Here is a 25,116-nt window from a genome sequence, read left to right as displayed (position 1 = left end):
GTTTGCTTGAAGCAGGAGTCTTTCCTCATCTCTAGAAGGAACTGGAAATTGTGAAAACTCTGACGCAGTCATTGTTGAGGAGTGATAGGCCAGTGAGTTCCCATATGACAGAGCAACAGATGGCACGGGATGAAATTGAAGAGAATGTGCCACAGGAAGATACTATAGGACTTTCTATTAAATGCTCGCAGGAAATGGAAAACAAAAAATGTGCCCTCAGTTCAGAAGAAAATGAACTAAGAGAAGGATTGTTTGATTTAATAGACATATTAAGATCAGTGAAAGAAATAGACTGCAGAAGGTCAATAAAACCCAAAAAGTCAGAAGTCTGATAAAACAAATGAACACAGTAATTAGGACTGTTCATAGAGATCCATGCAATATAACAAAAGTACACAGGATATATTACTGTGCAGCTAAATTAACAACTGATAAAGTTCTACCACATGAACACAGGGTAGTGAGGGAAAGGAAGGGGAGAAATTGAATACCAACATCAAAGTATCGAATAGAGAAAAAGTACAGTTTTGTACCTACCATAAATGTAGATGTTCGAGGATCCACATTGCTGCAGTCCTAACCATTGGGTAGTCCGCTGTCCAGTCGGCCCGAATACCAAAGTATATGGCTGACGTCGGTCAAGGCGCATTAGACTGATGTCAGGACGTCAGGGTACTAATGCGCATGACCGACGTCATATCCTCAGTCTTTTCTTGCCCCAGATGTCAGAAGACCCCAAAAAGACAAGGCCCACACCAAAAACACCAAAAACACCAAAAAGCCCTGCACCAAACATATGTACACTATATACAAAAGTACAAGAATATAGCCTAACCCACACCACCACCCCTAAACACAGAGGAAGGAGGGAGGGTAAATTGGACTGCAGCAATGTGGATCCTCGAACATCTACATTTATGGTAGGTACAAAACTGTACTATGTTCTTCATTCCACATTGCTGCAGTCCTAACCATTGGGTAGAATCCCAAAGCAGAGGTAAGGGAGGCTGGCAAATCATAAGGAAGCAGGAGCTGTCAACATGCCTTGCAAAATAGCTGTGGCAAAACCAGCCCTAGATTTAGAGTAGAGAGGAAGGTGGTAATGCTTAGAGAAAGTATGCACTGAACTCCAAGTAGCTGCCTCCAAAATATCCTTAGTTGCCACCCCTTAGAAATGCTGTTGAAGTGGCAGTAGCCCTAGTGGAATGAGGCCTAATCCCAGCTGGAATCTCCTTGCCATGATGGGAATAACAAAATGAAATGCAAAACCCAATCCACTTAGAAATAGTTTGCTTAGACACAGGCTTGCCCTGAGAACTCAAAGCAAAAGAAACAAACAACTGCTGAGACTGCCTGAAATCCTTAGTCCTGCTTAAATAATAACGCAACTGCCTATGTACATCTAAAGTGTGCAAAATCTCTTCGCCCTTATTTTGGGGATCTGCATAGTAAGTAGGCAAATGAATAGTTTGGTTTAAAGCCACACTAGAGACCACCTTAGGCATAAAGGAAGGATTAGTGCGTAATGATACCCTATCCTTATGGAAAATCAAAAGGGCTCTACTGCCATAAGGGCCTGCAATTCAGAAACCCTTCTTGCAGAAGTAATAGCCAACAAAAAAGCAGTCTTCCATGACAAGTATTTCAATTCAGCAGTAGCCGCAGGCTCAAAAGGTTGTAGAGTAAGTTTCTCCAACACAAAATTGAGATCCCAAGCAGGAGTAGGAGCTCTACGTGGGGTCTTATATTCTTTGCCCCTCTAAGAAACTGCTTGAACAAAGGATGCGAAAACAATGGTGGGTCACAATCATAGTGAGCTGAAATTGCTGCAGCATGAATCTTAATGGAAGAGAAAGACAAACCGTTGTCCAATAACTCAGTAAGATATTGAAGAGCCACACTCAAATTAGGCTCAGAAATCTCCAAATTCTTTGCTGCACTCCAAAATAAAAATCTCTTCCATTTTTCTGCGTACACTTTCCTTGTACTAGGTCTTCTGGCTTCCATAATCATATTTAAAACTTGTTGAGGAAGTTGAGACCTGCTGTGTTTCAAAACAGAATATGCCAGGCTGTTAGATGAAGAGAGTGAAGCTTGACATTGAGCAGGTGACCGTCCGTCTGAGATAACAGGTGTGGAATCAAAGGTAAAGGCCATGGAGGCTTCCTTACCAGACTCCTTAGTAGTGGGTACCAGTGTTGCCGAGGCCAATCTGGAGCTATTAAAATCATCCCTGGCTTGTCTTGTCTGACCTTTAGGAGCACCTTTGGGAGAAGAGGCAGAGGTGGAAAGGCATACACATGAAGATTTTTCCAACTGAAAGAAAGAGCATCCACTTTCCAAGCTGTGTGATGAAACCCCTTTGTGCAAAACTTTGGCAGCTGGTGGTTTAGTGGAGAAGCGAACAGATCTATGTCTGGAGTTCCCCATGACACTGTCAATTTCTGAAATACATGAAGATCCAGTTTCCACTCGTGGGGATCCATGATTTGTCTGCTTAACACATCTGCTAAGGAGTTCTGTGCTCCCGGCAGAAACCTTGCCTGAAGAGTTAGTTGCAAGCTGAGCGCAGTCTCCCATAAAATCATTGCTTGCCTGCATAGAGGATAAGAATGTGTTCCCCCTTGTTTGTTGATGTACCACATGACAGTTGTGTTGTCTGTTAGAATCAACACCTGCCCTGGAAGAAGTAACTCCCTGAAAGCCATTAATGCAAACTGGACTGCTAACATCTCCTTCATGTTGATATGTAGATGCTGTAGTCTGGCAGGCCACTTGTCTTGTATCCACTTTCCATTTAGATGAGCTCCCCAAGCAATGTCCGAGGCATCTGTCGTTAAAATCTGACTCGCCTCTGGCCGGGTCACAGAGAGTCCCTTGTTTAGGTGACATTCCTGAGCCCACCACAAAAATTCTTTTTGAATGCAAGGTATTATTTGAATGACAGTGTCCAAATCCTGGCAGTGCTGTGTCCATACATTTTTGAGATACCATTGCAGCTTCCTCATATGCAGTTTGGCATTGGGAAGCACCAGAATACAAGATGCCATGAACACTAAGGCTTGAAGGACTGTCCTTGCAGTCAGCCCGGACTGAAGAGATAGTTGATGGAAGTAACTGGAAAGATTCTTTTGTTTGTCCGGGGTTAAAAGGCCATCTGGGCTGCTGTATTCAGTCTCACACCCAGAAAGCACATGTCTTGAGAGGGTACTAGACTGGACTTTATTTCGTTCACAGAATACCCTAGGCATCTTAGCACTGCTATGACATATTCCAAATGCTGTAGAAGGCCTTCCTTTTCTTGAGCCAGAATCAGGCAGTCGTCCAAGTAAGGATAGATTTGAATTCCTTTTAGCCTGAAGTAAGCTATCACTGGAACCAGAACCTTTGTGAATACTCTGGGCGCAGTAGATAAGCCAAAGGGCAATGCAGAGAACTGATAATGAGAATTTCCAGCTCGAACGCAGATACTTTCTGCAACTTAGTCTTATAGGCACATGAAGGTAAGCTTCCTTGAGATCTAAAGTTACCATCCAGTGATCTTTGCCCAGCAGAGGTAAAAGCTGTTGTAACGTCAACATTTTGAACTTGGGAATGTCCAGATAAGTGTTGAGGATAGATAAATCCAAAATTGGTCTCCACGTGTTCCCCTGCTTTGGTACTAGGAACAGGCGAGAATAAAATCCTAGGCCCCTGTCTGGTACAGGGACTGGCTGAATGGCCCCTATTTGGAGTAACAGAGAAATTTGCTTGTGAGCCTCTTTCCTTTGTGGAGGAGGAACGTCTGGCATGCCTTTGAAAGGGGCAAGGTATGGAAATAAAACCTGTAACCGTGGTGAATGATATCCAAAACCCATCTGTCTTGAGTAATTAAATCCCAATTTTCTTTGAAAAGAGACAGTCTTCCTCCCAAAGGAGCTGCCAGACGAGAATGTACTGGCAGCTGAAAAGGCAGGTCATTGGGTCTGTTTACGAAAGGACTGACCCCTGCCCTCACCAGAAGTCTGAGCAGGAGAACTCCCTGTTCTAGGCCTAAAAGAACCTTGAGCTCTGCCCCTACCACGTCTAGACCTACCCCTAGACTGGGAATCATAAGCAGGATATGTCCATCCCTTAGTAGGCCAATTTCTGCTAAACTTCGGAGGTTGCACCTGCAAAAAATCTTTAACAGTCTGCATAGACTTAGCCTTGTCCTCCATTTTCTTTAAAACTGCTTCCACAGGCAAACCAAACAACACATCAGACTGTAAAGGAGCATCCAAAATCCTTGTCTTAACATGCTCAGCTAAATTCTGATCCCTCAACCAGGCGTGCCTGCGAAGAACAGAACCAGTGGCAGCCACCCTCGAGGAGGCCTGCACAGCATCAAAACCACATTGCAATGAATGCTTACCCACTTGTTCAGACACATGAACTAAATCCTGCAACTCTTTACACTCAATACCTTCCGCCAAAGCATCCACCTTAGATTTCAATTGTGAAAGGAGATAATTTTGATATTTTAACATGTGAAACTGACAATTCAACGCCCTCATGGCTAAAGTGGAAGAAGTATACACTTTCTTTCCCCATCTATCCAAAGCCCTTGCCTCTTTATCAGGAGGAACAGGATTTTTAACAACAGAAGCCTTAACACCTTTAGGCCCCTGAGAAACAGTTTCTGGGTCTGCCCTAGGACTCTTAAAAAGATACTTATGAGCTTCAGGCACCCTATAGTACCTATCAGGTTTAACAGGGGCAGGAGGCAAAGAATCAGGGTTCAGGGAAGCCTCCGCAAAAACATCTTCCACCACATTCAAAACAGGAGGTATAGCTAAGGGCCTATGCTGGGGTAAAAACAAGAATTCCCTAAGCCTCTTCCTGGAATCAGAGAAATCTTGGCCTTCCCATTTAAAATGCTCCCTCATGGAATGCAGAGTCTCTGAAAATGAAAAATCCTCAGGAGGAGAAGCTGAAGGAGTGGAATCATCCACATCAGAATCAGAATAAGGAGGAAACTCCTGCAAGTCTTCAGTCGAAGACTCAGAAGCCTCTGAACACTGCTCAAAACTCTCAAACTCAGGCTCCACCCTAGGCCTCTTATCAGGAGGGGGCATAGAACCCCTAATCATAGTAATCAAATCCTCTGCCATTTTAAGCATATGTTTCTTAGGCACAGAACCTGAAGTGCTAGGAGAAGCCCCCACTGAAGCCAAACCTGGCCTACCTCTCAAAGAAGTCTTGGAAACAGAAGGAGAGGCTCTAACCACCTTAGGAAGAGAGGGAAGTACAGCTACCTGAGAAGCCCCTCAGCCTGGCCTACCTCCTGAGAGGGCACATCCTGTAACAGTAAAGTCTCTGCCTGAGACTCCAAAGAAACTCCTGGCAAAACCTCCGGCTCCACTGAGCCTTCTAAAGAACCGGCGTCCGGGACTGCCGGTTCTTCAACTCTAGGCTTTGCTGCTTTGTCCTTGCGCTTTTTGGACGAAGCGGGCGTCGGAGCATCCGACGGCATTTTATAATTACAACGCTTCCCAAACACTAACCTGGCACAGTCTAACCTTCTCTTAATAGTGCGTTTGTTAAATCTAGCACAAGAGCGGTATCCAACAACGTCGTGCTCAGGCCCTAAACAAGGTATACACAAAGTATGGTAATCCCTATGAGGTATCTGTTTCCCACAAGAAATACAGTTATTCACTTTTTCTGACATCCGGTTAAATACTGAGGCAAGAAAAAACCAAAATGTTCCCCAACGGGGTACTTAGCCAACTTTGATTCGGTCTGAAACTCCGACTTCAGAAAATTTCAGAACGCCAACCTGCACTCGCAAAACTGCTTCTGCATCGGACCATGCGGCAAAAAAGACAGAGGATATGACGTCGGTCATGCGCATTAGTACCCTGACGTCCTGACATCAGTCTAATGCGCCTTGACCGACGTCAGCCATATACTTTGGTATTCGGGCCGACTGGACAGCGGACTACCCAATGGTTAGGACTGCAGCAATGTGGAATGAAGAACATCTATAAAGCAATTAAGACAAGAAGTGTCACTATTAGAAGAATATAGAAGGGGGAACAGATCAACAAAAATACTAAGAAAGATGGACATGATAAAAGCAATGTGCAGTATTAGAACATACCAGGCTCTATCATGCATAATCACAAATGACAAATTAAAAATCTCAGCACAGGCGGAAAAACTTAGAAGATATGCAGATAAATATAAAGGAAATGAACAAAATAAGCAATTTATCGATGACCAAATAAAGTATGAACATAACAAAGATGCTAAATGGATAGAAGAAGTAAAAGAAAGAATAAGAAGATCAAAGGTACAGGATATAAAATGGGATGAAGTAACAGCCATAGAGATTGAAACAAAGTTAAGAAAAGCCGCTAAATGGAAAACCCCAGGCCCAGATGCAGTACCTAACTTTTGGTTAAAAATATTAAGATCTTTGCACGAAGGTTTAGTCATGAGTAAGAACTATTTATATGCGCACCCCAAACAGACACCAACTGGGCTAACACCAGGAAAAAACAATGCTCCTACTTAAGAGTAAACCTGCAAACTACCCTAAAAACTATAGACCAATAACTTGCCTTCCGACGACATATAAACTACACACGAGAATTGATGCCGACCGAGTTTATAGTCATTTAGAAGAAAACTGAGTTATGGCAGCAGAACAAAAAGGCAATAAAAGGATCATTTGTTGTTAAATAAAGTCATAGTGGAGAACTGTAAAAAGGGGAAGAATCTAAGTATGGCATGGATTGACTACAAAAAAAGCATTTGATAGTATCTCATATTCATGGATAAAAGAGTGCTTAAAAATGTATAAGATACACCCTACACTGCTCAGCTACATTACACTGACCATGAAACAGTTACAGACCACATTGCAATTAAGCCATGATAAAGGACAAATTATTATCCCAGGGATAAAAATTCAAAGGAGGATATTCCACGGTGACTCTCTGTCACCGCTGCTATTCTGCCTTGCCCTTAACCCATTAAGCTGTCTACTTAACAGCTTAGGTCATGGCTATAATTTGGCTCCTAGAAAACAACAAAGTGTAAAGACTTCTCATCTTCTCTTTGTTGATGGTTTAAAACTGTATAGCTCATCAGATGAGGAACTGAAAGCACAACTGCAAGTTGTCAAAACTTTTTCAGATGATATAAAAATGTGATTTGGTCTTGATAAATGTGCAAAAGCAGCCTTTAAAGCAGGAAAACTGCAGCACCAAGAATACATCAGTTTGGGACAAGAATGATATAAATATTTGGGAATTGATGAAGGATCAACAATAAAACATGACTTAAATTAATCCTGAAAACAGCACTGACATCTAGGAACAAAATCAAAGCTATAAACCAATTTGCTCTTCCTGTCCTACCTTACAGTTTTGGAGTGTTTGACTGGCTCCAAAACATGTTGGATAGATTAGATAGGGAAACAAGAAGGATGCTTCATGCTCACCAAATGATTTATAAACATCAGTGTGTACTAAGATTACTGCGGTGGTGGTGCTGCGGTAGCATTGTCGCCTCACAGTAAGATGTCCTGTTCGATTCTCAGCTAGAGCGTCTTCTGTGTGGAGACATGCGTGAATGGGTGTACCTTCGTTGAAGGTTGTTCGTCAGGGCCAGCAACTCGGCATGTAAAAATCTACTGCCAATCATTAGCGGACCAGAGTTCCACTGTGGCGACCCCTAACTGGGAAAAGCCGAAAGACACAACAACAACAACAACAACAAAGTGTATACTAAGATTATATATTCCTTGTTCTGAAGTATGAATGGGTCTCCTTGAAACTGATTACATGTATAGATCTGCAATCATGGGACTCCACACCTATCTGCTGACTTTACAAGTCCCAAACATAGCGAAAGTTTTGAAACCTGAGGAGAATAAATCTAAGATGACTTTTCTGCTTAATCTAGCAGAAGCATATAGGCATCAAGCAGGAATGGAAATCAAATCATAAATAAAAATCATCCAGCATCTGATTGTGCCCGAAAACAAAATAAAGAATATAAGGTGAAGGTACATAAGGAAAGCTGGTGGTGGAATGCAGAAGTCCAGGAAGTCATCAAAAGAAAGAAGGAGTGCAGGAAAAAGTGGGAGATAGAAAAGACTGACCAGGCCAGGAAGGACTACTGGTTGGCTAACAAAGAATCTAACAAAGAAGTTGCAATAGCAAAGAATAGGGCACCAGAGGCACTCTACCAACGTCTGGAAAGTGACTCAGTAAGGGGCACAAAGAAACTATATCAGGTTGCAAGGCAAAGACAGAAAGATTAAGAAGATAGTCAGACACCCTTCATAAGGGATGCCAGCAACAACCTGATCACCAGTCCAGAGGGCATCAAAGGCAGATGGAAGGAGTATTTCCAGCAGCTTCTGAATGAAGAAAACCCCACAAAATCTGTACTTCCCCAGAAATAGCCTACAATGAGAGGAGAAGAAGAAGAGCCCACCCTAGAAGAAGTAAGAACAGCATTAAAGATGATGAACTCAGGGAAAGCAGCAGGTTCAGATGAGGTCACAGCAGATATGATAAAGATGCTGGGTGAGATAGTGGAAAAATGGCTCCTGAGGGAACTAATAGCAGTGTGGAGAGAAAGGTGTATCCCAGATGAGTGGAGAATAAGCATACTCATGCCAGTGTACAAGAACAAAGGGGACATCCACAACTGTGGGCAGTACAGAGGTATCAAACTCCTATCACATTGCATGAAAGTTCTGGAGAGGGTGATTGATAAATGGATATGCAGAGTAGTAGAATCTAAGATGGGAGATGAGCAGTTTGGATTCAGATCAGGATGCAGCACAATTGACCCGATGTTTGCATTGAGACAGACACTTGAGAAGAAGCTAGAGATGAAGAGAGAGTCCAACTGGACATTCCTAGACATGGAGAAAGCATATGACAAGGTCCCAAGAAGGTTAATCTGGGCAGTACTGTGGCGGTCTGAAGTCCCGGAAACATTGGAAGAGTTAGTGCAGGTTGTGTACAAGGACCCAATGACTCAAGTACAAATAGCATTCGGCCTCACAGAGGGCTTCCCAGTGGGAGTGGGTATATATCAGGGTTCAGCTCTGTGCCCACTGCTGTTCATACTGGTGATGGACTACATTAGAAACAGGTTGGAGGGGAGGGATCAACAAAGCTGCTGTATGCAGATGATGTGGCAGTGCAGGCAGACTCTGAGCAAGAACATCAGCAAAGGATAGGAGAATGGAATACAAATTTGAAGGCACATGGGATGAAACTAAGTACAGATAAGATGGTGGTAATGGCAGCAAATTGGGGAAATCAGAAGAAGCTGAGAACAGAGATAGAAGGGAAGATACTGGAACAGGTAAACAGCTACAAGTATCTGGGAGGGGTAGTTCAGGAAAAGGGTAGTCTGAATGAAGAGGTCAAAGCTAGAATCAGAGGGGCTGCAGCCGACTGGCATAGAGTATCAGGTGTAGCCTATGACAGAAGAATGCCAAAGAAGCTGAAAAGTAAGGTGTACAAGATAGTGGTGTGACCAGTACTACTGTAAGGTACAAAAACCTGGGCAGTAAAGGCAGAACAGCTAAAGAAGCTAGAGGTGATGGAAATGAAGTGCCTGAGAAAGGTGGTAGGATGCAAACTGTTGAACCGAAAAAGAAATGAGGACATAGGAGCAGAAGCCAAAGTAGCTCCAATTGCAGAAAAGATCAAAGAGAACAAATTACGGTGGTTTGGGCACATGTGTAGAAAAGGAGAAGATAATCTGGTGAGGAAGATTTGGGACAAACAGGAAGAAGGTAAGAGAAAGCAAGGACATCCAACAAAGAGGTGAATGGATTGTGTGAAAGAAGATCTGCGACAGTCAGGTATGAGTGTTGAAGAAGGCAGGAGTCAGCATTGAATTGAGAGAGTTGGCAACAGTTAACATGATAACCCGACCCCATGTAGAAAAATGGGAAAAAGGGAACTGATGATGATGATGATGACCGGATGAGAATGCAAGATATGTGAAAAATGCATAAATATAGATACAAGTATAGAAAACGTCTGGAAGAACCTCATGTTGATCAGGAATGAATGCAGGAATGGTTAAGGAAAGGTGAATGCAAACCAAGAGATGAAAGGTTAATATTGGTGGCCCAAGATAGTGGGCTACGTACATGCTGGTTTACAAAGTCCATTGAACATGTGGGAGAAACAGACAAATGTAGGTTTTGTAAAAGTGAATTGGAAACAGTCGCACACCTCATTGCTGGTTGTGACATACTAATGTCAGAAGGACTGTATACTGAAAGGCATAATAATGTGGCAAGACTGTTGCACTTGGGATTGTGCAAACATTATGGTACTGAAGTGGCTGAAAAACACTGGAAACGAGCCACAAAGCATCATAGAAAATGATGAAGTTTACATCACATGGGATTACCCATTACCAATAGTTCAAAAGATAGATGCTAGAAAATTGGATATAGTGGTCCATGAAAAGAAGACAAATGTAGCATTGATCATTGAAATTGCCATACCCAGTGACTACTAGAGAGACACAAAGTCATAAAACATCAGGATCTGCAGGCAGAAACAAGAGCAGTGTGAAAGAAAGATACACAGACAGTTCCAATAGTAATAGGAGTGATAGGTCTTAAAAAAGAAACTACAATTATATTTAGATAAGTTACCAATACATGTAACCCCATACGAACAGCAGAAGGAGTCATTACTGGGCACATTGTGGGTGCTGCAAAAAGCACTTTTGGCTGACATCAAAGATTGAAACAATACTAATTTCATGAACTTTAATTGTACTTTGACTTAGGAATGGGGTCCATTCCCGTCATGGCATTAGAAACCCAAGAGATCTGGAGAAATTAAAAAGTGAAATACCATTATATCTATTATTTGCTAGGTCATATAAATACAGGGAGATTCCTCTAGATTGGAGACATGCACTTATTAAACCTGTCTTTAAGAGAAGGGGAGTAGGGCACTGTCATGTTGTGGAAAAATAATGGAGAAGGTAATATTGGATAAGTTATTATCAGAATTGGATAGGTTGGGACTTGAAACCACATATCAGCATGCATACATTGAAAATAGATCTATTACCACCTGTAACATGATGTCCTATAACAATCTAATAACAGCTAAGAAAGAAAAATTGTGCCATGATATGATTTATATACATTTAACTTCAGCATTTGACAGGGTCATGCACAAAACACTGATCAATAAATTAGAATAACTAGGTATCGATGTACCCTTGATAAGATGGATAGCAGCATGGCTTACAAATTGGACATGGCAAGTATCATACAGCAATTGGACAAGTGAAATTCTTGGTTACTGTCATGGTGTCCCACAGGGCTCTGTCCTAGGCCATTACTTGTTTAGATTGTATCTTTCAGACCTACCTTCTTCATCTGAGGTGTTCTACAGTCTATGTGCAGATGACCTGAAATAAGGTAAACTGATTACTGTGTAATAGATAAGGCATGTCTGCAAAAGAAATTGATTAATTTGACCATTTGGACACAGGTGAATAATACACTCATAAATACATCAAAAACTAAGCATATGAGATTTGGGAGACATAAATTGAAAGGTGAATATTTAATAAAGAACACGGTGATTGAAACTGTAGCTTCATTTGTAGATCCAGCTTTGAGTTTTTCTTAAAATATCAACCGATTGGTTAAAGATAGTTATAGAACTATAGGTTGTATAAAAAGATTTATAAAGTCTAGAAAATCAGAAATTATGAAGTCATTGTTTATTAGTTACATTAGACCCAAACCTGAGTATGGAATAACAATATGAAAACCCTATGAGAAAATAAGCATGAGTAAAATGGAAAGAGTACAGTGGAAATATACCAAGGATATCCATGGGTGTGAAAAGTTAAGTTATTATGAAAGGGTAAAATATCTGAACTTATACAGTGTCTCTTAAAGATATCTAGAAGGAGATCTTATTTAGGTATATACGGCATTTAGAGACAAGTATCTCTGGGAATGTTTGGGGTTATCAAAAAGTACTAGGGAATCATCAGACAAGCTATGTAGAAGATTCTATAGGAATGAGACATGTACTAATTGGTTCTCTGACAGAGTAGCCGATGCATGGAACAGACTACCAAATTACATTAAAGCAAGTACTAGTTTAGATATTTTTAAGAACATCCTGGACACTTATTATGGGAACAAGTGTTTTGGTATATTAGCAGGCTAGAAGGGCATTAATGCCCATGCTTGAAATATCTGTATGTATGTATGTATGTAAGTATGTATGTATGCATAAGTCACCTGATGCTAAATATATTGCAACCAAAAGTGGTTAAAAACTTTACAGGCTCTATGTCCACCCTTTCATCATGCTTCTAGTTTCTATATGTCAACACTTCATCTGTAAAACAAGTAGAAATCTTAGTTATTGCTAGATCAACACTGTCCATAGCATTTTCCCCGTTAAGAAACTTAGTCTTTTAGCAATTATCTTCTTCTTCAAAAAAAGATAAGTAAGGCTACAAATCATTCTGGCTCATAACAATTGTGATTACAGAATGATGCAAACAGTATTTGTCAGGGGGGTGGCAGCTACAGGGGCAGCGCAGTGCTGTACCGGTTAGTGTTGTTGCCTCACAGCAAGAGATTCTCCAGTTTGATGCTTGGCTGGGGTGCCTTCTGTGTGGAGTCTGCATGTGCTCCTTGCATTCGCATGAGTTTCCGCTGGGTTCTCCAGTTTCCTCCCACATTCCAAATACATACAGTAGGTGGACTGGACACCCTAAAGTGGCCCTAGGTGTGAGTGTGTGCATGTAAATGTGTGCGGTGTACCCTCCATGGAGGGTTGAACCTTGAGCTAGCAACCTGAGCTCATAAAACCCGTAATTGTTACAGAAACAATGAACACTGAGAGGTGCTCATTGCCCAGTGTACCACATGGAGCATAAATAGGAAAGAGAGAGAGAGAGAGAGAGGCAGCTATGGGAATGTAGAAAATGATTTCTGTAGAAGGGCTTCCTATATCTATTAATGGCCATCAGACTATCCATAAATTTTGTAATGTGGACATCTAAATATTGTTCACAAATAAATCATATGTAGAGGAAAATTAAATCCCAAATGAATTGTTCAAAAGAACAACAAAGTATTTTAAGCAATAACCATTCTCCCTCCACAATAATCAGCAATCATCCAAATATCTCGTCCATAAGTGAACCAAATGTCTGCCTCATTCAATAACCATTTCCAAAATAAGTTTCTGTTCTTCAAAACCCATGTACAAATCAACATAAACAAAGAAGAAATCCACCTTATAGCCACCCTCTCCGATTTAAATAAGATGTACCATTCAAATATAACAAGTTAATGGTTAACCCATTTCCAACATTTCAATTAAAATTTCATAAAAGAATTATACCTATTAGTGAGTGGCCAAAAATATTTCACTGCAGAAATCCTCTGTTCATGAAGTTTGGAAGTATAAAGGGATTTAACATCCAGACAGCACATAAAAGTTCTAGGGTTCTTAACTACTTGTATAACGTCTCTAGTATCCTTCACCCCCATTCACTACCTTAGTAATATTTTATAATCCTAACCCTGCCTCTAACCCTAATGTTGGAAAAATCCTTTCTGTAATATTACCACTGCACAAGACAGCTCAGACACACACTACGTTCATACACATATACACAGAAACACACACACACACACACACTCACACTCACACACACACACACACACACACACACACACACACACACACACACACACACACACACACACACACACACACAGACACACACTAGGCTAGTGGACAGTAAGAATTTGGATGTTTTCCCTTTTCACCACTGTTGTGTGATCTTGGAGTTGGCATATATTAGTAGCAGGGTGTAATGGTGGGGGTAGCTTTTTTTTAAAGTTTTACTGTAAGGTTAACGTTCATAGGTTGGTACTAGGCTATCAACCCTAGGGCCTATACAAGCCTAGCCATAACAATTCCCTGGCTATTTCTTCCCACACTATTTACTTCCCTGGACCCCTGTCTAGCAGGGCGACTGACATGATCCCCGGGTTGAATTTCCTTTCTCCCATCCAATCGTCAAGGTTCCTTTTGAAGAAGGCCAAAGAGGCACTCTGCTTGACATGTATGGGCAATCTATTCCAGAGTCTGTTTAGTTAACAGTATTTCGCCAACTATTTAAGTATCAGTGACTAGTAAAGGCCATTTTAGTTTCAACGGAATACGTGTTTGAATTTTACAACTGCACTCATATCTGTCTATCTTTCTATTTATCTATCTATCTATCTATCTATCTAGCTATCTATCTATATGGGAATATGTAGGATTTTAAGGTCCTGATGGTCCAACTGGCCTAGATTGTGATTTCATTAAAACAAAACAAAAAAAATGTAAATGAATAACACTGCAGGCTAGGCATATAATGCACAGGAAAGACTTGGAGAAGCCATGCAATTATGAATAGTTACTTTCTCACCTGTCTGAGAGAGGGATTCATAGTCCATTACTTGGTATGCAGTCCAGGAAACTATTGTGGAGCCTAGTCCAGATTCTAATTCTCCCAAAGTGCTGTCTGGTTAAATTACTTGAACAAGGTCATACAGCAGGTATCTGAAGGTGGAAATATTCAAAATATGCACAGGAAACAGCCCATTAACAAGTCAGAACTTTAGTCCTTTACAATAACTGCCATTACTATATGATAGCCTGCAGATAAGCCAGGTAAAAGCTGATGATTAGTGCAAACATGAGGGTACATTGGCTTTCCTGCCATTTTTACATTCTCAAATGCAAATGGTTGGATAGAAATACGGATAAGACATCACATCTTCCATCAAGGTGTGACAGAGCTGAAGGCCATACATAGCCTCCTGGTAGGACACTTTATTAGTAAATTAGGTTAGTGGATGTGGGAAATAAAATGCAACTAATAAATGGAAGCACTGAGCAGCAGTGTGGGAAAACTAAACAAAAATGAAGTACATTGGTTAGTAGGAATCCATTATTTATAAAGGAACTGATTGCTAGTGTAAACCAGAAAATATATTTTATTTTCACCTTCACTGCAAACAGTAAATATGTTACTCTTCTAGACTCAACTCTCACTTACAAATGATACTATATTTTCTAGAAAAAAGGCATGAGTCCTCTTAATAACATGCTTTCAACAGAATTGTTTTCGATTAAGCAATGCAGAAAGTGGATAGAAATGCTTCCATCAAGGCAGAAGAGAAATCACTCAGAATCCAATTATGGACTTTCTGAGCATAGTCAGCAGTGTACCAGCAATCTCAAGTCCAAAAACAGGTGACAGAATGTGACTCAGGACTCCAATTCCAGACATAGCAATCAGGATCCAAAGAACTCCACTGCTGAAATATATGGGGCTCAACCTGGAAAGTGAGAGAGAGAAATAATTAAAACTAACAACATAGCTCAAATCTGCTCTACTGAAAGAAACATGAAGAATGTGACTACATCAAAGGACTGGATTTTAACACCACAGCTAAATCCTTGGGATACTTATTGAATGTGATACTATGCAAGACCATTAATAGACATAAAAATACAGTAAAAAAGAATAACTATTTTATGAATCATTATCAAACTACACATACCACAACACTTTTATTAAGTGTCAGTAATAACTAGGCAATTTGACCATTGCATATTATAGGCTGTGAAAATCATTTCCACCTGCCACAGCAATGGAAATACCATAGTCGGATATATGGCAAGTCAATTTATTGTTCTAGATCACAATTGCATACACAACTATACAAGGAAAAGGTGGCACACTAATTAGCACTGATGCTTCACAACTTTAGGTCTTCCATATCTTCCTAACTAGGACGTATTCAATATGGAGTCTGTACACTGAATCTATGTGTGTTTTTTCTGGTCCTGCAGTTTAATCCCACATTCCAAATATATGAGATAGATAAACTGGAATCTTCCAAACTTCCTGTAGATGTGCATGTTATGTGTGAATCAGTGTGATGCATGTGCATTTTGTAGTAGACTGGCATCCTTTCCAGGATTAGGTTCTCTGCCTGGTAAGATGGTAAGATTGTATCAGAAGTTTAGAAAATATGTATATATGTATGTGTGTATGTATAAATTGAATAGTTCTACCTCTTTAAATGGGGGCAGCTACTTCTACTATTGGGAATGTGTTTCACATGATCTTAACTTTACATAATTCTTTGTCAGTAAACCTTATGGGAGTTGGAGGTTGGGGGTTCAGGCCTGGTATAATGGTTAAGGTGTTTACCGCACAGACACAAGATACAAAGTATGATTCTCACATTTAAAAGGGAAATTGCCTAGGCTTAAAATGGTTCTCAGGGACAACTAGCCTAGTAACTGGTTCTGAACCCCTAATGTGATTGCACCTTTTATTTAGGTATTTAATGTTTGTTTGCTTGTTTGTATGTTTGTTATTCATGGTATTTTGGGAGGTGAGCTGGTACAAAAATCCTTTTTAGTCAAATTTGAGCCGCATACAAAACAGTAAGGAAGAACAAAATACCATCAATGATTTTAATGTAGAACAGTTAAAGTACATAAAAGTACAGCATTATGGAACAGTAATCTATTAAAAGTAAACAAGGTATATAGTACATGCTAAGTACACTACAATGAGTATGTGATACATGTCTCTAAATATAAGTAAAGGAGATCATCTGGGTCAGACAAAGCTTGTGAATATGCATCTTCATTTCAGGCCATTCCTGACTATACTACACTAGATATATATATATATAGCATGTGGTCAAAAGGCAGTTTTCAAATGGGCAGAATGCCGACTTAAAAAACATTAATTACACTACAGCAAATGGGTAATGTAGTTAGATTATCTGAGTTTGGCATTGTGAATGGAGATCGAGGTTCAATGAGGAACAGGGAATTAACCCAGTTCCTCACTGTAGTGCGATCTCAGAGTCAGTATATATAATTGCAGGGGGTGTGGGGGGGGCACATCCCCCCGCATTGGGATGCAGGGGGAGATTGCCCCCCTGCAAAATAGTAAAATACACGTACCGTTGACTGTAGAATGTCATGGTACAGTAAACTGCATAGCATGGGTGACTGATGTCACCCACTGCTATGTCGAATACATCGGGTGTTGATGTATTCAGTTTTGACCGGACCGTATTTTTTGCCCTTTCGGATTTAAGATTTCGGGTCGACCATCTGATCAGTCGATGTATGCAGTTTCAAGGTTTCAACAGAAAACGATATATATATATATATATATATATATATATATATATATATACATGTTGTTGTGTCTTTCGGCTTATCCCGGTTAGGGGTCGCCACAGCGGAACTCCGGTCCGCTAATGTTTGGTAGTGGATTTTTACATGCCAAGTTACCAGCCCTGATGTACAACCTTCAACGAAGGCTCATCCATTCACGCATGCCTCCACACAGAAGATGCTCTAGCTGAGAATCTAACGAGACGTCTTACTGTGAGGCGACAACGCTACCGCGGGTTTTTATATATATATATATATATATATATATATATATATATATACACATATACACACACACACACACACACACACACACACACACACACGTCTACTTTGTTTCACTGAAAGCTCATTTCACTGAATTTGAATTCACCCTGACCAAATCGCTGAAAGCTCACATTATTGAAAACTCATTTCAACGAATCTCATTTCACTGAAGTGAAGTACTGGCATTGTGTAGAGTACTGTAAGGCAAGCAAAAGGTATATGCCCTTTTCCCCACTGTAGTGCAATCCTGGAGTTAGTATATACAGTTAGGGAGGGTTTGGGCAGCATAGCACCCACCTAGCTGGTTTTAAATTATATTTCACCAAAAGCATCAAAACAATACGTTTTAAACCATAGGCATGCATACTTACAACACCAATGGCTAATTCTTTCCAGAAGACAATATATACCCAAACTAAGTGGGGGTCTACACCCCCCCAATGGTGGGGGCTGTGTTCACCACACCCACCCTAACTATATATACTAACTCCAGGATCGCACTGCAGTGGGGAAAAGGGCATATACCTTTTACTTGCCTTACAGTACTCTACACAGTGCCAGTACTTCACTTCAGTGCAATGAGATTCGGTGAAATGAGTTTTCAGTAATGTGAGCTTTCAGTGATTTGGTCAGGGTGAATTGAAATTCAGTGAAATGAGCTTTCAATGAAGCAAAGTAGACCCATACACACACACACACACACACACACACACACACACACATATATATATATATATATATATATATATTTATATATTTTTGTGTGTGTGTGTGTGTGTGTGTGTATGGCATTTACTCTTTTTTTTTAATCAAGAAACATCTTCATTAAATTAACACTTATAATATAGGCAATCATACATTTATTTTTTTATTTTATTTTTATTTTATTTATTTTACATTTGTTGACCGGGATGGTCCGACTAGATGTATGTCCATTTTCAGTGGAGGCCCAGGGAGAAAAGCTCCAAAAACTTACTTAAAAGTTACTGTTTATTTTAATTGTGGAGCTTTTCTCCTCGGTCCTCCACTGAAAATGGACCTACGTCCAGTCGGACACTCCCGGTCAACAAATTTAAATAAAATAAATAAATAAATTAATACATTAAAAAACATATAAAACATGCATGAAAATAACACAGTTTACAACTGCATCTCAGAGACACAGTTTACAAATTACTTTTCATGAATACATGACAATGATTAGAGATAGATCATGATTTCCCACTGTTACAACATAAAGAGTTCATAGACAATCAGTATTATGCAGTCTAAGTGAAGTAATGGCATGTGAGCAGCTGCAGTGATGCAGCAGTTAGCATTGCCGCCTCACAGTAAGAGGTTTTCTGGTTTGATTCTCGGCTGGGGTGCCTTCTGTGCATGTCCTCCCTGTGGTCGCGTGGGTTTCCTCCAGGTGCTCCAGTTTTCTCCCACATCCCAAAGACATGCTGTAGGTGGATTAGATACTCTAAATTGGCCCTAGGCATGAGTGTGTGTGCCTTCTGTGGAAGGTTGGGCACTGGGCTAGCAACTTGATACCGTAAAACTCCACTGCCAATCATGAGCAGACAGGTGATCCGCTGTGGCGACCCCTAACCAGGAAAAGCCAGAAGAAGAAGTGAAGTAATGGCATGGTTATAAGATCTGAGCTAGTCAGGGTTAAGATCTGAGTTAGTCAGGGTTAAGGCAGGGACATAACCAATGTGTTTTATAGTACTATTTAAGCCCTTTTTGAATTGGGTTAGAGAGGGGGTCGTAGTAAGCTCAGAAGGTAGAGAGTTTCAAGTTTTGCCAACAGAGTTAGTGAACAAAGAGTCACCAGCTGCATTGATGGATTTAACTGTTTGAACTAACAGTCTGTTATACGAATGGAGAGTCTTGAGGTTGCTATAGGGGTAAATAGGTTTTTAAGTGTTGGTGTATTTTCAGGTTGGTATAGAATCTTATATCCAATTATTATTTGGTTATATTGTAGAAGGCTGGGTAGTTAAAGCCATCCCAGTTGATTTAAGTTCAGACAGTGGGTGTGTTCTACACACTGCTCCAGCTGCAAATCTAGCAATGTTGCGGTAGCAGCTTGATAGCTTGTTTATGGCACTTTTGCTCAGGTTTCTAAATAAAGGGGAGGCATAAAGGAGGGTGGAGAGGAGGTGAGTATGTGCAATAACAGTTTTGGTTAGAGGCGTTAGGAAGGGTTTAATCCTATACAGTGAACTAAGTTTTTTATTGACTGTTTTAATAGTTTGATTTATATGCAAATCAAACTTGAGGTTATTGTCTATCATTACACCTAAGAGTTTTGTGGAGGAATCAGGTGAAATAATGGTACCATTGCTAGACTTTATAGTAAAGGTTGTTAGGGGGGACCTGCGGGTGGAAGGGAACAATAGCATATTAGTTTTGTTAGGATTTAATATAAGTCAACGACTGAGGAGCCAGTTTTCAACTGTATTAAAGACACTTTGAGTTAAAGTTTGCAGATCAGAGGGGGAAGTGGCTAAGCAAATTAAAGTGGAATCGTCTGTATATTGAATGCAGGTTGCATTTGGGATAACTGCCCACATATCATTAATGAAGATAGAAAAAATAAGTGATCCTAATATAGAGCCCTGGCAGACTCCTAGGGTGACGGGTAGGAGGGTAGACAATTTGTCCTTCCAAAGGACAGCCTGTTGTCTACCACTCGGATAGGATTGAAACCGCTGGATCTCTTGTTTGTCTAGGGAAAAGGTTGTCTGGGTGTTAATGAGTAGTCGATGATTTACCATATCGAAGGCTTTAGAGAGATCAATAAGAGGGCTGAAAAAAGTACGTTATTGTTGCGATTTTGGTTTATGGTGTTAGAGAAGAAGAGGAGGGCCAAGGTGGCGCTGTGAAATTGTCTAAAGCCATGCTGTGAGTTTGGCTAGTAATTTGTTTTGACTAAAATAGCTTAGCAGATGTTTATGTATACATTTCTCCATTATTTTAGCTAGGAGTGACAGTATAGCTATGGGTCTGTAATTAGATAGCTCAGTAGAGTTGCCTCCTTTATGGAGTGGGATAATGTGGGCTATCTTCCAGATAGAAGGGATGATAGCCTCTGATATTGTTCTGTTAATTAGGATGGATATGGAGTAAGCAATGGCATCTGCAGCTTTGTGTAGGTACTCTTCAGGTAGGAGATCAGCTGCAAGGGTGGTTGATTTCAATTTTTTGACTAAGTTTCAAATTAGTGATGTGGGGACAGGCTGAAGATGAAAGGATAGTTGAGAGCTGGGTGTAGAAACAGTTGGATTTTGACTACCAGGAGACAGCTGGCTGGCTAGAGATTGAATGGTCTCAGTAAAGAAGGAGTTGAAGGTGTTGGCCACTTCGTCTGAGCGCTTTTGGTTGTCATCTTTGGGGGTAGGAGTGGTGGATTGTCCTGTGTGAAGAAGTTTATTAATGCCTGCCCAGAACCTTTGAGGCTGACTTTGTTTTTTGTTTTTTTTTTGTTGTAGATTGTAGTAAAAGTTTCTTTTGTCTAACTTAATGGATCTTTGTGTGTCATTCCTTAGTTGTCTATATTTTTGCTGATCTTCAGGGGCTCTGGTGGCATGTTATTTGTTCCAGGTTTTGTTTCTAAGCAGGATTTTTTTTGTCTGGTTTCTTTTATTAACCATGGGGCAACTTTATGATTTTGTTCTAATAGTTTGAGAAGGTGCGTGAATGTCAAGGATGGCTGGGAATTTGTTGTTAAAGTATTTTACTACCTCTTCCAGTTCCAAGTGTTTTAGGACTGACCAGTCACATAATTTTAGTTCATTTTGGAAATTAGTGGGGTTAAGGTGTTTGCTATTTCTTATTGTTTTATAGGTGGGTTGGTTGAGAATGTCAGTCTTATGCCTGATAATATAGGTGAGAAAGTGGTCTCTCATATCATCTGGCAGGGTTCCCGCTTTGTACATTTGGAAGTGACTATTGATGAGTATCCAGTCTAAGGTAGTTTCACTGTTGTTGCATTTACTGATCCTAGTGGGGGAGGATATGATCTGGTAAACCCATATAGTTTTACATGAGTAGTAGGGTGTTCTGAGGAACAGGTGTTCTAATCAATGTTAAAGCCTCCAAGGACAATGGTTTCTTGGGGGTAATTGGTAGACAACCAGTTTAGGATATTCTCTAGGGTGTTTATGTTGTTTCCTGGGGGTATATAAACACAGATGATATTTATCTGTTTGCATTTATTGATATGTAGTTTAGTAACAAGAATTCCGGCATTATCACCACGCTGTGGTTGTGAGAAGTCAACGGTCACCTGCAGGATAGATTTATATAAAACAGCTACCCCTCCTCCCTTCCTAGTTTTGCGGTCAAGTCTTATTGTATCATAACCTGGAGGGATTATCTCATTGTCTGTTGTTGATGGTTTTAGCCAGGTTTCAGTAAGACATAGTAGGTCTGGAGAGTGAACATCTAGTAGAGCATGAATGTGGTGGACTTTATTATTTACGTTTCTGATGTTCAAATGACTGACCAAGAGTGAGCTGGTTTAAAGTCTGAGAGTTAGTTGGGATAGTAGTAATATGGTTAGGGTCACCTGTTGTGGTTGGACTGGGATTTGGATGGATGTCTCCATCATTTATGAGGTTGTACTGTGATTTAATTATGAGCTTTAGGAATTTGATTATTAGACTTTGGTATCTTTTGGTTTTGGGGTTTATGTATGTGGATCTAATTGGTTGGGGGTATTTCATATTTATGTCATATAGTAAGAAGGAGCTGACTAGGTGATTATGGTTGTTTGGCACTACTGGATTGGAGGTTTGGCATTTTGGGTAGTGGAACCCTAGGTAGTTCTGATGTTCATAGGTGGTGAGAAGATATGGGATGAGCATTAGGGGTAGGAGGGAATATAATAGTATTAATTTAAAAGGGAATGATGCAGGTAGTAGAGACATAGTGGGGATTGTAGTTTATGCCTAATTTGAAATGTTTGTTTGTGTCTTTCGGCTTTTCCCGGTTAGGGGTCGCCACAGCGGAACTCCGGTCCGCTAATGATTGGCAGTAGAGTTTTATGTGCTGGCTTACCGGGCCTAACGCACAACCTTCAACGAAGGAACGCCCATTCATGCATGTTGCCACACAGAAGATGCTCTAACTGAGAATCGAACGGGCAATGTCTAACTGTGAGGCGAAAACGCTACCGCAGCACCACCACCGCAGTGAAAGTGTGAGAGAGCATGTTTATAGATTTTTCTCTGTGATTGGTTGTAGATAGAGGGGGCATGGATTTGGTATTATAAATTTAGCATCACTGGGGTGGAAATAGGGGGCAGGGTGGGGTGCGTAGTGAGCCCGAGCATAGCGAGGGTGAGTGGAGTGGGGCTAATACAGACACAAGATGTTTTCTGCCTGCAAAAAGTATATGTCTGAATGTTCCCAAGTACTTGTTTGTGCTCCAAATGTTACAACTATAAGGTATGCCTTTTAGACTACTATTATAGCCAGACTGTAGTTGTTTGGAGTTGCTGTATTAAAGCTAGGGACACCACACAGTGCTATCGACCCAGGGCTGTAGTTTTTATACACTTTTTAAGCATATACAAAATTAACCTTGAGGTTTTAGATAAATGAAAACAAACATATTCACATATTTTTCGCTGCAACCATTATACGTCACTTATAATCTATCCAGTCATTGCCAAACATTATATAGTTCAAATCCTGCCTTCTTTTAAACCTCATTTCTCTTCCAAAACATTATTCTTCATGTATTGCTCTAACAGTTCCTATTTTTTCTATTTAATTTGCCCATACCCTTTTCTAAAGATCCAGTTTCCAGTGGTTTTATCTTTGTTACTTTTATTCACTACTTCTAGTATAGTTGGTTTAGACTCCGATTTCCATTTTCTAGTAATTGCTTTTTTTGACAGCCACCATAATTAGACTCAGCAATGCCTTACTATGTCTAGGCAATTTCAATTCTGTATCATAGCTCAAAAAATAAGTTCCTTAGTCATGCCACTTTGCTCACCCAATATTTCTGATAGAGTAGTCTGCAGGGAATTTTTAAAGTCTGCCAAGTCATTACTCTCCTAAAATATGTTCCCAATTACCTCTTTCTTCCCCATCACACTTCCAACATTTGCTGTCTACCTGAGGAAAAATTCTTTGGAGTCTACTTGGGGTATAAAATGCCTGTGTAAACACTTCCAAGCAAAGAGCCTAAATCTTCTAGACTTTGCTGCATATTTGGGAGACATATAAATATCCTCCTATTGTTTCTTTGTGAATTGCTTATCCAGTCCCTCTTCCCAATCTTTTCTAACCTCCTCTGATTGATTCTTGCAGTTACCATGCAATATTTTTTATGCTGTGCTAATTATTCCTTTTCTAACAGCAGCTTTCATTCTAGAATCTACTAAATGCTCTATTATACCATGACCCCCCATTAATATTCCAAAACGTGCACGCTGATTGGCCAGCGTGCACGTTGTAAATCGACTTATACTAATGGAAAAAGGTCCGGTCGCCCGGACTTTTTCCATTAGCATAAGTCTCTTTTAAAACACTGTCTCGCTATGTTAAAAGAGTTTAACATAGCGACACAGGTTTAAAAAAAGCAACGGAGATCTCCGTTGCTTTTTTTAAAGCTGTCTCGCTATGTTAAACTCCTTTAACATAGCGACACAGTGTGTAAAAAGCAACGGAGATCTTGCTTTCTCCGTTGCTTTTTTTTAAACCTGTCTCGCTATGTTAAATGGGTTTAACATAGCGAGACAGCTTTAAAATAAGCAACGGAGCTCCTATTTTTTTCTCTTTGCCTATACTCTGATATCAATTTTTGATAGGGAGGCAATCTCTAGCCTGCAGTCCAAATAAATTCTTGGCATCTTCCCCATTCTGTTACCATTCCCTCTCTAATTATTTGCTCCCAATCCTTAGTTCCTTTGCCAGTTTTCCCCAATAAATCTCCCCTCTCAAGGCATTTATTCTTTACTGGAAATCAGCTTCAAAAGAGTATGTTGGTGCTTATATAACTGAGCTCAAAATGGAGCAAGAAACTGTGAGTCTGGTTAATGAGCATTCTTCACTGATAAAATAATTGTTTGTGGCATTATAAATGATCCCGTCAGAGCTCAGCCTACTAAAAAAGTAGAGTTTAGCATTAGACAAAGCGTTGGTTTTCTACACATTGTGGAAAACCACGAATATTCATGTAAATGGCCACATAAAGTGAGTCAAATAAAGGCGAAAACTAATAATGAGGGAAAAAAATGAAGCCATAAGCTTACAAGTGCAGTAGGAAGAGAAAGGATATCACAAAGCAAACCAAGATAGTAAGTAGTGCCACCATTAAACCATACCTCTCAACCTCTTAGCGCTAGAAGTCTGGACAAACTATAAATGAAGGGGGGACAAAAGCCCAAAAATAAGAACAATTTTTAAATATTGCTCTTGCAAGCTTAGAGAGTTGATAGAATAACAAGTTTTGTATCAGTACTGATTTTTATGAAGGATATGAAGTCTGAAACTCAACTGTCTGTGATTATTTTCTGACTTCAATCCTCAATGATTTCCAAATGATTTGTTAGAAAAACCACACTTT

General features: G+C 40.2%; 1 protein-coding gene across 1 annotated transcript in view; it reads right to left on the bottom strand.

The window, feature by feature from the left end:
- Window positions 1-15,046: 15,046 nt before the first annotated feature.
- Window positions 15,047-25,116, bottom strand: part of LTC4S (leukotriene C4 synthase) — a 275,617-nt gene continuing 265,547 nt past the window's right edge. The window contains exon 5 of the mRNA XM_044069457.1: window positions 15,047-15,409. Within this exon, the coding sequence (XP_043925392.1) occupies window positions 15,256-15,409 (154 nt within the window). The 3' untranslated portion in view covers window positions 15,047-15,255. The remainder of the gene's footprint in view (window positions 15,410-25,116) is intronic.

The sequence above is a fragment of the Protopterus annectens genome, chromosome 4.part0 (genome assembly GCF_019279795.1).
Source record: "Protopterus annectens isolate FY-2018-M chromosome 4.part0, PAN1.0, whole genome shotgun sequence".
Lineage (NCBI taxonomy): Eukaryota > Metazoa > Chordata > Ceratodontiformes > Protopteridae > Protopterus > Protopterus annectens.
The sequence above is the reverse complement of the archived record's forward strand: the minus strand, read 5'-3'. Positions and strand labels throughout refer to the sequence as shown.